The sequence below is a fragment of the Chroicocephalus ridibundus genome, chromosome 2 (genome assembly GCF_963924245.1).
Source record: "Chroicocephalus ridibundus chromosome 2, bChrRid1.1, whole genome shotgun sequence".
Taxonomy (NCBI): domain Eukaryota; kingdom Metazoa; phylum Chordata; class Aves; order Charadriiformes; family Laridae; genus Chroicocephalus; species Chroicocephalus ridibundus.
This window is the reverse complement of record NC_086285.1, coordinates 80193878-80206577: the sequence shown is the minus strand read 5'-3', so window position 1 is coordinate 80206577 and position 12700 is coordinate 80193878. Positions and strand designations below refer to the sequence as shown.

The 12700-nt window shown below is 40.7% G+C and overlaps 1 protein-coding gene across 2 annotated transcripts in view; it reads right to left on the bottom strand.

The window, feature by feature from the left end:
* Positions 1–12700, bottom strand: part of PIGN (phosphatidylinositol glycan anchor biosynthesis class N) — a 109547-nt gene that overhangs the window by 66361 nt on the left and 30486 nt on the right. For both annotated transcript variants that reach the window (XM_063326064.1, XM_063326065.1), the window contains exons 6-8: positions 9404–9528; positions 8011–8141; positions 4006–4122 (exon numbers count right to left, since the gene is read on the bottom strand). In XM_063326064.1, coding sequence (XP_063182134.1) covers positions 4006–4122; positions 8011–8141; positions 9404–9528 — 373 coding nt within the window. The remainder of the gene's footprint in view (positions 1–4005; positions 4123–8010; positions 8142–9403; positions 9529–12700) is intronic.

The following is a 12700-nucleotide window of genomic DNA, read 5'->3' as shown; positions in this document are numbered from 1 at the left end:
ATTTGCTGCCCCACTACCCACAGCAATAATATGAACAGAAAAAAAAACAAGCAAAAATACCCTAAAACAGACAACACAAGGTGGTTGGTTTTTTTTTTTTATTCAAGCTAAAAAACAAAAAGACACATAGGAAAAAATGATAGGGGCTGAAACAGACTTGCTGATACAGTAGTTAAAATACTGTCAATGACCTACCTAGAGCAGATCTCAAATACAGCAGTAAAGACAATGGGGGCACCTACCCTCAACTGGGGAACCAAACAATGTTAGCAACAGGGGCACAGCCACCTTCCTCAGTGCACAAAGCTAAACGGGCCAGTCACCACTTGCCAAAATGACACTGCAGAAACACCACAGACGTAAGCAGAAGTCTGCCTAGTACCTCAGACCATTGATGGTATAGCCACGTTACCCAAAATTATCCTTTGGGTTTACGTGAGGTAGAAGTTTAGATGCACCAGAAACAGGCTTCATGAAAAATACCAGTAAACCATCGCTCAAAGGTCTGGCTCAACCTCATGTATTTTCTCCAAACAGGCACCCAAATCCGAGACCATACCTCTCTTTCTCCATCTTTTGATAGTCCCCATCTGTGCCAGACCCAAACCAGTCTCAGCTGAAAACAGCCCGAGACAGGAAACATCCACATTTGCAGTATTGCATGTACCAAACTTATTTTCAGCAATTAGTTCATACCACTGCTAATTTTGGGGGTCTGAGTACAGGTCCGCTGTTATTTGGTCCCAAGAGCACCCTAAAGAGCAGCCGTGTACCTTAACAGCACCGAGACATACAGTTAGAGCAAGTTCCCATGGCAACGCAGGGGAAATATTATCAGCATTAATCATGAATTGTGTTAAACTCACACCAAAATGAACAAGTTTGCTTCCTTTTGCTTCCCAGAAAAGGAAATGGGTTTATATTTCTAGAGGTATAGACTCTCATTCATATTTCTATTATATAAATGCATTGTTTGTTTTCCTTTAAACATTTTCCAATGAAAAAATATTGGAAAATTGTCTACATGCACACAATGTGCTTAAGGTAGGAAGAAACTGTAGCTCTGCTAGAGAAAAAGCTAGCTTTGTCAGAAGCTTTTACATCTCCGCTTCCCCTACTCAGACATTCCCAAAAGGCACAGAGTTGAAGACATCTGTTTCAGACCGGGAGCTGTATGTCAGACACTGAGCCCAGGAGCTCCCGAGGAGCAGGACACACCTGCAGACCGGCCGGTCCAGGCTGTACTCCCAGGAGCAAGGTGTCTCGGGTGTACGAGGTGCCCACACTGGTTTACAGTTCCAGCTCACTGTCGAGGTCTCCTGTACAGAGCTCAGCAGTTTTGCACCCGCTTGATAAGGGTTTTTTTTTTCCTTTACCCTGCCCTGCTTTTATTGCAGCCCACCAGGCAGTTGGATGGAAACAGTCCAGGGGAAAGAGCAGAGAAGCACTGATTCAAGAAGACGCTGAGGCTACCTGAACCAAAGGAGATCTCACGTAAAACCTCACAGAAGCAAAATCAGTGAAGGTGTACACCGAGCTTCCTCAGCCGTGGCAAAGCAGGCTGAGCCCCCTCCAAAACAGGGATGTGTATAGATGACAACAACCAGCCCACGTCCTTCTGCTGCAGAAGGCTATGCCTTCACTTACAAGCTTCTCTGGACCTGTGTCCCAAGGCCACCCGGCAGGGCAGACACTGAGGAGCCTGAGAGCAGCTCTCTATTGTCTTTCTTTCTGAAGAAGGGTCAAGCCAACGGCCAAAAGGGTAATACCACGCATCGCCAGGATGCAGGGCTGCCATCGCAAATCTTTTCAAGATGATTGCATGGCCAGGCCTGAGGGAAGGCAGAGCACAGGTGAAGGGACTGATGAGGAGAAGGCTGTCATCCCAGAGCAGACACCGTGCCCTTCTGGCCATCCAAGGAGCACATTAATCTTTCTGTGACAAATTGGACAGACTAAGTCCTGCCTGTTGGCACTGCCTTTGGGATGGCAATGATGAGAAGAGAGACAATTCACTGAGCTGCCTACAGCCTGCTTGCACTGAACAGAGCATTAGACATTTGTCAGCATTAGAAATACTCTGCTCTTTCCGTGAACTCTTAACTCAGAGAAATTCAGAATGATTGTCAACAGATACAAGAACTTGAACACTGGTGCATGCAATCGCAAATGTAAGTCTGACACGTGCATACGTCAGTGACAAAGCAGTCTTGAAAACACTCTCCTCCTGCACACAGTCTCAGCTGCATTTGTAGGGAGCAGAAAAGGCAAATTCAAAGAACTTTAAGGGACCTCTTTTAAGCGTCTTTTCTTTCATATGTTAGCTTTGTGAAAATACCTGGGACCGTAACTTAATGGAATAGCTGAACTGTATTGACCTGCGAAAGCGCCAAGTTCCATTTCAATAAATTTTTCTTTACTATTAAGCTACGTAACCTACTAGAAGCTATAACGTACTACCATAGAGAGAATAGTCACTTTTTAAGAAGATACTTATTACTCAACTAGATTCAAACTCCCAAGATACTCAGACTCAAATCTCCAATAGAGATTATCCCTGGCAATTAAGAACCTGTAAAGATAGCGTCTAAACAAACCAACAACATGCTCGACAGCTGCAAAGCAAGTCCAGAATGAAGGGAGGAGTTTCTGATGTTTGCTTTGGGGTGTTTATTTTTTTGTCTGGTTGTTGGTTTTTTTGTTGGTTTTTGTTTTTTTTTTTTAAACCATCATAAGGAAAATATGAAGCAGGCGTAGAAGGGTGCAGACACATTCCCTCCTTTAAGAAAATACACATTTCCTAACAGATAACAGACAAAAAGCTTTCCCAATCATGTACCTGGAAGTAAGCTAAATACTCATATTTTTTGAAATGCTCTCACACCACTTTCATCATTACTTGAAGTCAAATGCTGAGGTTTGTACTAAAGCTGCTCAGAATCAAGGAAACTGACAGCTGTAAAAATCAACTATTACAGATCAACCCTTGGAGACATCAAGTGTTCTCAGAAGTCTAGCAGATCAGCCAGACACCAAAATCAGTTGGTTTTGCTCTGTGTTCTATTTTTTATTCTACAACTAATTTTCAGTTTTATCAGAGATGTCATAGTTTTACATCCGCAGTTAATCACCAAGAGTGAAACGTTAGCATGCTCTATAACTAACTAGTCCTTTATGTTTAATCTGTTACCAAATACCTTGTCAAGAGCAGGGTTAGGTTGAATTCATTTTTGCCTGTTTCTCTTCTCTCAAGCAGCTTGATAAACAACCCAATAAAACAGAAAGTCATTACCTCATTGATCGCGAGTAACGACCTGAGAGATTCAAGGCATCTTAAGAAACAGAGCAGGCTACAAGAATGGGGCACGTGAAGGAGGAAGAGCTTGCACAGTTTAATCACACATGGTTCTAGAAATCCATTGATATTTCAGTAAGCCAGTATTTATTGCATTATATATTTGAAATATTAAAAATTAATTCTTTTTTAAAAGGTTTACTCTTCTTGAATAGATTACAAAGGGGAAAAATAACAGTAAGGAGTCACAGTTTTTCATTGAGAAAGACTGTTTACATTTCTACAATAGCCACAAGAATGCAAGTGAGACAAGACAGCCCCTGGGAAGTCCCTCAGGGTTGTGCTGTGAAGCTAGAAAAGAGTCTTAGGACATGCCAACTTATCATGTTTCTGTACAAATAGCTTTTAACCTCTGGGAGTCTTCCTAAGAATTAAGTCTCCTCTGGAACTAAGTTTTAGGAGTGTGAATAGCCTCCTGTACCCAAAGAGGGAAAGTCTTCAATTCCAGGATCAGAAAAGAAAAACAACTCTGACATCATCTACCCAATTCTGCTATATCCTCCCTAGGCATGCCCTGTCACCTCTTCCTTCCACACCACACAAAGCAAGTCATATTTACTGGAATAGAAATCACCGAAGATCAACAGGTGAAATGGCTAAACACCTCCCTTTCCACCAAAATCTTGCACTTAAGTTTATATTTTACCTACCTTTCAAAAAGTTGTCTTCAAAGAACTGGGATGTGACTTTCTGTGGATAATTCACCCCAGCACCCCAGACAATCAGAGGTGTTAAAGTTTCTGAGGGATGACCAGCTCCATGGGATCCTAAGATACATGAAGCAAAAAAAAAAAAGTGTAAACTTTAAGACACACGGTGTAAAACCAAACAAAACCTATATATATATATGCACACACGTAATAAATTCCTGTTACAGTATACATACTAAAATCTGTGACAGACAACCTATTCCAGCTTCATAGCTTATTTTTATGCCACTACAAGTAAAGGCTAAATTTAAGTTGCAAGTTGGAAAGTTGGTACCACTTAAGTCAAGCCTATAAAGATATAACTTTGTATATTAAAAAACTCAAACCGTTAACATACAGAAACTAAAGCCTAAGTATTTGAGAGCCTCAAGATGTAGAGGAATTACCTGCTCAAAACACATGCACGTGCCTGTCCTGAGCATCTCATGAAAACCAGGGATGGTTGATTTGAGTAAAATTACGCATGTCCCCAAAAAGTAATATAGAACTGATCTCTAGTCCGCAAATAACAATTAGACTTCCATTTCAAAATCAGGAGACTATGTATTACAACTGTCATCCTCTCCCCGGTGATAGAAGTTCATATTTAACGTTTTAAAGCCTGGTGGAACTCTCCTTAAGAACTGATAAAACATTACTTTCTTCCCCAGGGAAATTAACTCCCTCCAGATTAACATATCAGCCACCTGAAGAAGGACGCTTTAAAAGTATGACATCTCAACAGCAGCTGCACTGAAGGAAAAGCCACACAAGCTTGAAAGAAAAGCTTGAGAGTCACTGAACTCAGTGGGTGAGGTACCACAGCAGTGAGATAACCCAGTCTCAAAGGGAATGACATTATTAGACAAACTCTACGCCGGTCACCGCACAGTCTACAAGATTACCCATTTTCCTTTTATTTGCGTAGACACAGGCTCCTCCCTCTGTGCGTGGATATATATATATTTTAATCATTACAAAGGACAGAGAATAACACATTGTTTTAAGGACAGCTTTTTTTTTTTTTTAACAAAAACAAACCAGAATTAGGTATGAAATCGGGAATTGCATTGAGGCTGTACAACAATCACAATGGCAGAGCTGAAGAGCCAGCTTTGCTTTCTTTAAACAGCCCTAAGCTTAAGAACACACACATCTGGGAATAAGATTTCCAATGTTCAGAAATCCCTTGAAAGACACTCTCTGGGCTCAAAAGCCGCAACAACTGCTCTTCTTTGCAGAGCTTGGGAAAAGAGCAGATGGAGAGCGCGCTTCCTCCATCCTCCAGGCATCAGTTATTTCTTTCTATTGCAGGAGGAAAGTGCATTTTTTGGTGAGCTTTCATTTTAGCCAAGGCACCAGCTCCATCAGCATTTTACTGAGACAATGCCTCCATGGATACTTAAAGGGAGATATAGCTGTGAGAGGCAGCTGTATCCACCCTCCCCCTGTTATAAGAACCAGGTTTCAGCCTGATCTCAATTGTAAGGGCAGTGGGGGAGGGATATTTGATTTTCAGCTGGGTCAGTTCCCTGTTCCACCCCCTCAGCACCCTCCAAACACAGCTTTTCAGGGGAAAGGGAGGGAAAGGGTGCTGTCATTTTCTGTTCTCTGGTACAGCATACCACACAGTAGTACTTATGCCAAGATGGTAGCAGGAACAAGTGGCCAAGGTGAGGGTGTGTGTGGGTCCACCTATGTTGGTGGTCAGCAGTTCCATCTGAGATCACCTCAAAGCAAAATCATGGAGTCAGACTGAGAAAGCAAGTGATTTTATTGGTCTTTTCCAACAATTACAGTTTCTTTGATCATGTCAAGTTCAGAACATGTTCTCTTCCTTAATAGGTCCCCCCTGCCCTTTTAATTTTTAATTTGCACGTCCCATTCTGCAAATAACCACTGAAAGACTGCAGCAGTTGCTGATACTACAAGCTCAAATAAAAAAACAAAACACTGAACTAAGCCTTCAGACCTCTGGCTATGGGCCTAAATGTCATCTCTGTTTTTTCTCTTGGACTCACTAAAGTCAACTTTAAAGTTATTAACACTTCTGGCAGAGGAGCAAGCTTTTTCTTCAGACAGAAAGAGATAACAAAAAACTACAACAGACCAGTGGTTCCCAAAGCCTGAAGAGTTCCTCCTATCGCCTTTTATTCTTCCTTCAAAGAATCCAGTACATAATAAGAACACGCCAGCAGCACGCTCTCGCAGTGAGGAAGGACAAGAGCACCCGGGGCTGTTAACAGGAACACAGTCCAGGAAACAGATTATCCTCCTCTATTCAGTACCTATGAGACAACCTCTAGACACTGGATCCAGTTTTGGACCCCTCCAGTACAGGAAAGACATCAACCATCTGGAATGAGCTGAGTGGGGGGCCCTCAAATTGGTCCAAGGAGCTCTAGGCTTGTGAGGAGAGGCTGAGGGACTGGGTTCAGCCTGGAGCTTTCAGGAGGACGTGACAAAGCATCCTGCCTGGATCCCACTGCCAGGGGGTTTGAGAGAGGATGGAGCCAGGGTCTCACTGCTGCACGTGGTGGGAGGATATGAGAAAACAGGCATAAGTTGGAACAAAGGAGGTTCAGATTGCAGATAAATAAAACTTTTTTTTCCCTCCACAAGGGCAGGCAAGCAGCGGAGCAGGCTGCCCAAAGGGGTTGCATAGGCTCCATCCTCTGAGGTTTTAAAGGCCTTCCTGGATAAAGCCCAAGCAACTGTGTCTGATCCCAAAGCTGATCCTGCTTTGAGTAGGTGGTTGGACCTCCTGAGGTCCCTATGATCATATAACACACACACACACACACATATATATAAATATATATATACACATATACACGTACCTCCCTTATAAAAAATTATTAAATGATTACTTGAAACAGACAAAAAAATATTCCAGAATTAAAATTTTATTGCAAGTGGCAGTCAGCTCAACAGTAAATAATATTCAAAACTGACTATTTTGCAAATGAGCAGATGGCAATTAGGCTGATTTTGAATAAATATATGAATATTTTGTCATCTCTGATGACAGAAAAAGTCTGCATCCTTTCCCTTTGAAAAATTTAGGATTTCACACACAGAATAAGATGCTGAATTTTGCCTGAAGTTATTTAAAAGTATCACGGTTAGGAGTTACAAGCACACACAGCATCAGAAGAGAGCTTATCACTTTCACTGGCTGCACACAAAGACAGGAGTGTTCTTAACATTCTTGAAAAAAGGAGGAAAAAAATATTTGTCTAAATGAGTTCATCACCATAAACTCTTATCCTCTGCCCTTAATCTAGTTACACCAAAGTTGCCTCAAGTCATTTGGCCACTGTGGTCATGCCCATCACAAGTGCCCTCTGTGGGTACCAGCCTGGCTGGCCACCTGCCCCACTCTCCTTTCTGTACTCTCAGCTGCTCCACCCACACTTCAGTGCCAGCCTCCTCTAGAATGATCACACAGCAGTCCCATCCTTTCTGCTGCGCCTAAAAGGCCGAAACAAGCAAAAAGACCACCCAAAAAAATGTTTTTCACCAACTCCCAGGCAGGTCTGACACCTTTCCCAGGTGCTTCAAGAGCAAAGTGATAACTATTTCTGCCCCACATAGGCTACAACAGCTTTGCAATTGGCACCCAAATAATACAACCTCACCCTGCTCAGGCTAGTTTTCCACAGGGAGGCTGACAGAGGTGTTTTTCAGGTCTTTTTCTCACTACTAGCAGCCACTAAGGGAGTCAAGCTTTACTCTATTAATTTCTTTTTTACTGCCCAGATAAGCAACTCAGCTGTCATAGGGCTGATGAGGGACTCTGCAGCTAATTAACCATTTCCTAATTTGCATGGGTTTCATACACAAGCAACACTTAGGATATCAAATCAAAGCAGGGGCTCCAAATCTTCTAGTGTCACAGAGCTCCAATTGTACTCTAGATACTCATCCATAAACTCAGCTGACTCAATGTTTAAAAAGACTCACCCCAATCTGTCATTCCATGGTCAGAAGTTAAAATAAATGCAGTTTTTCCATCATTTCCATAGAAATTTTCAATCATCGAAGCAATTTCTTTTATACCCTTGTCAACTTTTTTAATATTCTCCTTGTATTCCCTAGAAAAATAAGAAACAGTGTGATTAAATTCCAGGTGGCTCTCACACTTGGTATAAAGCAAATTATCCATGGTCATAATGCCCAGTCCTTTGATTATAGGCAGCTTTACACTCTACAGAACCTCAAGCTAACAAAAGGCATCCTACACATAAGATCTCTTCTCCTCCAAGTTTACATGAGATACTAAATGGTCACAGAACAGTTTGAAGGTTCCTGAAACTACAGTCTCAAATGGATGTTTATGTATATTTCAAATCTGACCTGTCCTTGATTGAAGACTATAACTTAGTCACCCACAGCTATCAGGCAACTTAAGGAGAATGCCAAAACTAAGGAATTCTGGAAAACTGAAATACCTTAAACTGTAAGTTTCAGAAATTATTCAAAAACTTTAATCCAGTAACTAAATAACAAACAAGGATCTCGCCATGCAGGGACTGTTTCAAGATGATTCACAGGTCAGCACAGATCCCACGGTTTTGTGGAATAGAGGCTAAACCAAAAATGTGTATATTTTTAGAAAAAGTGACTGCAATTACCTTCCAGCAAACTAATTTTCTATTTGTTGCTGTTGCTAAAGTCAGTTTTAAAACTCTGTCTTCAAAAAATCATAACAAAAATAACATGAGACATACAGCAAGTATGAACGTGGGAACGATGTAGGAAATTGGAGCAAGGATTTTGAAAGTATGCAGGGATTGAGAGAAAGACATAATATCCTACATTCAAAGCATGTGAGGAAATGAAAAGAAAGTTCTCAAATAGTGCACTTCAAGTTGAATTGGTGATGACTACTGTTAATCTAAACTCTTCTGTTCGTTCAAGTGTCCTAAGGAAAACTAAAGCATAATGCTGAAATTTGCAGCCATTATTCCTGAACTTACTGTTGTCTACAAATTCAACCATACCATTTCAGCCATAGGGAATCAGAGCATTGTTCCCATTTTATATTTGAAACTAAAATTTCCTACATGTCCTCTAGATCATGTATTGACCATAACTAAGACGACCTGCTAAAAATCAGACTATAACCAGGCACAGGTTTATGGCAGAAGTCTATCACTACTAAAAGGAGACCCTAAAACCAAAAAAACTACAGAAAATTCAGAACATAAGTAATCACGGTGACATACATGACCTATCATAGAAACTCTCAAGACTGCAATTCTTGTTTCAGACTTGATAAATAGCACTGTTACAAAAGTTAATTACTGTATGCATTTAAAACTCTTAAGAAAGATACGGTTAATCTCTCAATTACCTTGAGTTTGGCCGATGAGCATGTCCATTTGTGTCTATGCCTAGCAAATGAAGGAACAGAACCACTTTGTCTTCATGCAGTGCAGAGAACAACGTTTGATTACTTCTGGAAGAATTAAAGAAGCTCTGTATGGAATAAACCATTAAGATATTAATCAGAGTACAATGGAAAAAGGTGATAGGCAGACTATTAAAAATAAAATGCAACTGGTTTCATGTCAAAATACTAACAGTTATTAGAGTTATGAAAGAGAAAAATAATTACTTCCCAATTTACTTCTTAGAGGATAACTACCATCAATATAGTCAGTCCAAAATTTCAACTTAAGACAGGTAACACTCCTCAAGTTGAGGTGGTTTTTTGTTTTTTTTTTGTTGTTTTTGTTTTTTTGTTTGGTTGGTTTTTATGTGTTTCAGTTTCTTTAGGCAGAAATACCAGATAACCAGTATCATCCCTTCTTTGCCTCCTATATAATCACAACTACGCACCATTCTCAAGATCCACTTATGGCTTTATATTTCCATTGATTTATCGATTTCAAGCTAGAAGCAAAGGTCTCAAATACTCTTGCTTTGGAAGCAGGTGCTGCAGGACTGAGATACCAAGCTACAAGTCGCTTGCAGAAACCAAAGTAAAACAGAACAAAACAAGACACGTTTTGCAAATACATGAACTACAGAACATACATCTGCCTTGCACATGTCCTACTTAAGCATCCCCGAGGCAGATGCCGGGGGGATTTTCCCCTCAGATTGAATGAGTCTTGACATGGCTATTCTGTGTTAGACCAGCCATATTACAGCAATGCAAAATGCAGGCAGACAGCTATTCCAACATGATCTCCTTAGTGACAGCGCTGCCCATGGAAACAAAGTTGGGTACCATTTTAGTCCAAAAATGCATCCAGAGATCCTTTTCAATACACTAATATAAAGGAAAGCATCTTCGAATTTCACACAAGAGTCCAGGGAAAATACTGATAGAGCCAGTGAACCATGTCTACCACCACAGAACAGAGCAGTCCACCCCACACTTGTGATAGTGGTGGAGCTCCTAAAAACTAAAGCTCATACCTTGTGTAAACAAAAGTCACTGTACCCAGAGGAAGACCAAACTGGCAGCAAGATTATCATAGTAGCACACAATTCCACTTTTCCCCCCGCCCCGAATATACATGGACTAATGTAGCCACATGGACTAATATTTGCACACTCTCAACTTGAGCTCTTGTCCAAACAAAATCATGACCAAAGTCCAGAGATATTTTAAATGAAGATATAAGAACAAAATCCAATCACATTCAATAGCAATATAATTATTTTTCTGGAGATTTCCATTTCTCACAGGGGTCCGTCCACCTGCACATATTTGACCGCACATTGAAGCGGCCTTCCAGAGCACACCAGTAACTTGCAGGATAGAGTATAATTCTGTTTTCTTATTTTAATTAAATCAAAGGAAGCGACATATCAAACCAGACAAACAGGAAATTCCCAAAGTTAAATCCAAAATGTATATCAATATTAGAGGGCAGGTATTTTTCTATCACGGACTGATAAAGAAGCCGTTGTGCAGAAGGCAAGGCCTGAGCTTCTCTTCTCCCACCAGATGAGTCCCCACGACATACCAAAGCCACCCCACTTCCCCAGCCACCTTGTAACCCAGAGCAGCAGCAGCCGGAAGAGTTTGCCCAACCTCTGGCTAATTAAGAATGAGATGACAAAAGAAAGATGGATGTGACCTAAGATGTGGCACCTTTTCCCAGAGCAAATAGCAAGCTTTACCTCATGAAACTTTTTTTTTTTTTAAATGATTTACTGAAAAAAAACCAAATAGGAAGTTCACCACAAGGAGTTATCTTAGGCTGATAAAGGTGGTGAGTTGGTAAGCAGGACACCAAACAGTAGGGGCAAAACCCACTTCATCTTGCTCTGGAGGTTGCTGAACTGTTTGCCCAGCACTATCCTTGTAGCCTGCTAAACGCCTCCTCTTTTTGGTACTCAGTATTCACAAAACTTGAGACCTACCACCACTCAACACTAGTTTCCAAGCCACCATTACATGTTCACTCTATATATATACTGTTTCTGTCAGGTTTTTTTTTTGTTTCTATTTTATTTGCTCTATTCAGTAATATTACCTCCCTTGTATAATTAAGCCAAATGCCACCAAGAAGTTTCAGGAATGGGAGTAAACAACAGAGGCTGGGATAATTCAGTTTCGCCAGTCTCATGAAAAGGCAGCTAAGGAGAGATCTCATTGCTGTCTACAACAGTCTACTGGGAGGGTGAATAGAAGATTGAGCCAGCCTGCTCAGAGGGCCTTAGTGATGACTGGGGAAAGGGAAACTCCCAATTTGAAATGTGGGAAACTCCAGTAAGAGACTTTTTTTTTTTTTAAAAAAAAACAAAAACAAAACATAACTGTAGCCAGATATTGGAACAGGTATTCAAGACGTTGCTGAAGATGCTCAAAACTTGACTGGGCAAGGCCTGAGCAGCGTGCTCTAACTGGACCTCGTTCATGCAGGGAGTTGGACTCAATGACTACTACAGCTTTCTTCCACCTTCTTCTTCAATGATTCTGGCAACTTTTCTATGATTTTCTGGCAACTAACAACAAATAATACCCTTGCTACAACCAATACACAATTTAGTAAGATCAGAAATAAGTTTCCCATTAAAACATTCACAGTAAACTGTAAAGTTAATTATAATATAATACTAATTAAAATTTTACAAGAGAAGTATAGTTACAACTATGTGAAATCTTTTAGTATCATCTCCCTCCTTGGACGGGAAAAAGCAAAGAAGAAAAAAAGACAACCTAGAAGCTCTAGAAAATACAGGATTTACTGATGTCTGAACAAAATATGGACTCCATAGATGTTTAACATAAGTTCTTGGGGACCGTTTGTTCCCCCAGAGCCCTCCATGCAAGCATGATCCTTTAATAGAGCTGATAAAGCATTGCTGACTGCATAGATGCACAGGGAGAAAGAGACCAAACAAACTTTCTCCTTTCACAAAGCTCCTTCATACATAAATCTAGGACAACTTAATTAAATTGTTTGATTAAAGCTGTGCACACTGATTTGTGCTGATGTAAGAGTTTACATAGTTATGCCAGTTTTTAGATGTAAAATAAATGTACAAAGGCAGGAGAAACATATATATGCCAGGTTTATATCAGTTGAGCATGCCCACGCACAAGACTCCTACACATATTTAAAATAAATCATTCAACCATTGTACTGCTAATTAGAGCAGAGCTATCTGTATTGAAATCCACTGGCAG